Raw genomic sequence first — 1,803 nt, 5'->3', positions numbered from 1 at the left:
GTTGGAGGAATCAAACTAAAAGTGCTTTATGGTTCAACTTCTTTAGTATACAAGGTCACAATGTTTCGAGACAGATTCTAGTCTCTTCTTCAGTCTCTTCTTCATCCTCACCTCACCTGAAGAAGAGACTAGAATCTGTCTCGAAACGTTGTGACCTTGTATAATAAAGAAGTTGAACCATAAAGCACTTTTAGTGATAGGAAATGGGCTTAAAGTTCTTACAATCTAGAGTAGTGACCTCCATTCACAAAAATAGTTTCAGAGGAAACACACATCAATCAGAGCAAAATGTTGATGACTAAAGAGTAAGCAATTAATGTTAGTAAAACAGATACTTCAATCATTAACAAATACTTTACTGCCATACTTATAGCCTGGCCCTCTTACAAACCTTCACCTCTACATCCTTAACCTCATCTCTCTTTCTCTTCCTATTCACCATCTTGTTCAGGGGCCCAGGTCTCCTGCTGGGGACTGGAAGTGACACTCCTTGGTGGCCCAAGCTGGTCAAACTGCAGGACACATTGCACTCACTCAGATTGGTGAAGCTGCTCACTGGGCTGACAGGAAGAGACATGGAGCTTGAGGTCAGTAGTGGTCCATCCTGAAAAAGGTCACAGGTGTTACCGAACCTGATGTCTTTAGAAACTATATCTGAGAGGTTGATGTCATCTGGCAAACCTGACATGTCTGATTTCAGGGATCTGCTAGGTGTGGAGCCATAGTTCAAGGAGGTGGTGCTGGAAGATGGGGAGGGAAGTAGATCACTGTAGAATTCCTCTGAATTCTGGAAGAGGGTAGAAGAGCTGGGGAAGGGGTCTGCAAGACTGGTGGAGCTCATGCTGGTCAGGCTGGGACTGGTGCTGGCTGGGAGAGACTCATCACTGGGGCTGATAGACCAGTTATCTGGAGTGCCTGATAAAAATTTTGATGTTACATCATCGGTGTCAAAATATGAATTAAATCTGGGACATTCAGGATAAAAGAAGGATTCCTGGTTTTCTAGATACTTGCTGATGGGGCTGTCTGGTCTGTTAGTGCCAAACATGGATGATCTAGGGGTAGGACTAGTGGGGCTGATGGACCTATTGTTGTTAGAGGGGATGGCTGCATCAGTCCAAGTTGTGTGGGGGTAGAGACAGGTACAGCGAGGCTGAAAGTCACCCAGGCTCACCCAACTCTCGTTGGGACACAACATCTTGTGGTTCTGAAGTATATTTCAGATGCATTTCCAAGTACAAGTTATTAGAAAAGAGGTTACAGTTATAGAGCACTCGATACCTAGTGTTAACCTTAACCAAACTCTAAACCAAACCCCAACCCTAACCCTAACTGAACCTTAACTCTGTTGCTTTGAAAGATGGCAGAAGGTGCCAGTATTCTGAAATCTAGCCGAAAAGAGACTTTTATGAAATCATAATACACTTTATTTCATGGTATCTGCAAATGAGTGTCAATGTGTCGATATACAAAATGTGATGTTATGTATTTATCTCAACATGTTTATGTCATTTATTTATCTTGTTATCTCTCTGAGGTGTCAGTAGTTCTGTTAATGTAACACACATATTCCTGGAACAGCAAAAAATCTATTCTATACATTTGTGGATTTTCGAGAGGGGCAATGTCTAACACCAATGACTAAAGCAGTTCATGTAAGTTACCTTCACAGTTTTTCTCTCTTGCACCAACTCAAGGTTATACTAGAGTCTTCAACTCCAAACTCAAGTCTCACAAGAGAAATCTGTAAAATAGAATATAGAGTCTATGCAAGTATGATCATGTATGAACTGAACTGAATTA

General features: G+C 41.7%; 1 protein-coding gene across 1 annotated transcript; it reads right to left on the bottom strand.

The window, feature by feature from the left end:
* Nucleotides 1–367: 367 nt before the first annotated feature.
* Nucleotides 368–1,198, bottom strand: LOC137276951 (uncharacterized). Its single transcript, XM_067808606.1, has one exon. It carries the CDS (start codon nt 1,196–1,198, stop codon nt 368–370), a length of 831 nt encoding a protein of 276 aa, XP_067664707.1.
* Nucleotides 1,199–1,803: the final 605 nt, after the last annotated feature.

This window comes from Haliotis asinina, chromosome 3 (genome assembly GCF_037392515.1).
Source record: "Haliotis asinina isolate JCU_RB_2024 chromosome 3, JCU_Hal_asi_v2, whole genome shotgun sequence".
Classification (NCBI taxonomy): domain Eukaryota; kingdom Metazoa; phylum Mollusca; class Gastropoda; order Lepetellida; family Haliotidae; genus Haliotis; species Haliotis asinina.
Note: the sequence above shows the minus strand (reverse complement) of the source record. Positions and strands in the feature narration are given on the sequence as shown.

Excerpts from the sequence above, each read along its gene's own strand:
- LOC137276951 (XM_067808606.1), bottom strand. The coding sequence starts at position 1,198 with ATGTTGTGTCCCAACGAGAGTTGGGTGAGCCTGGGTGACTTTCAGCCT.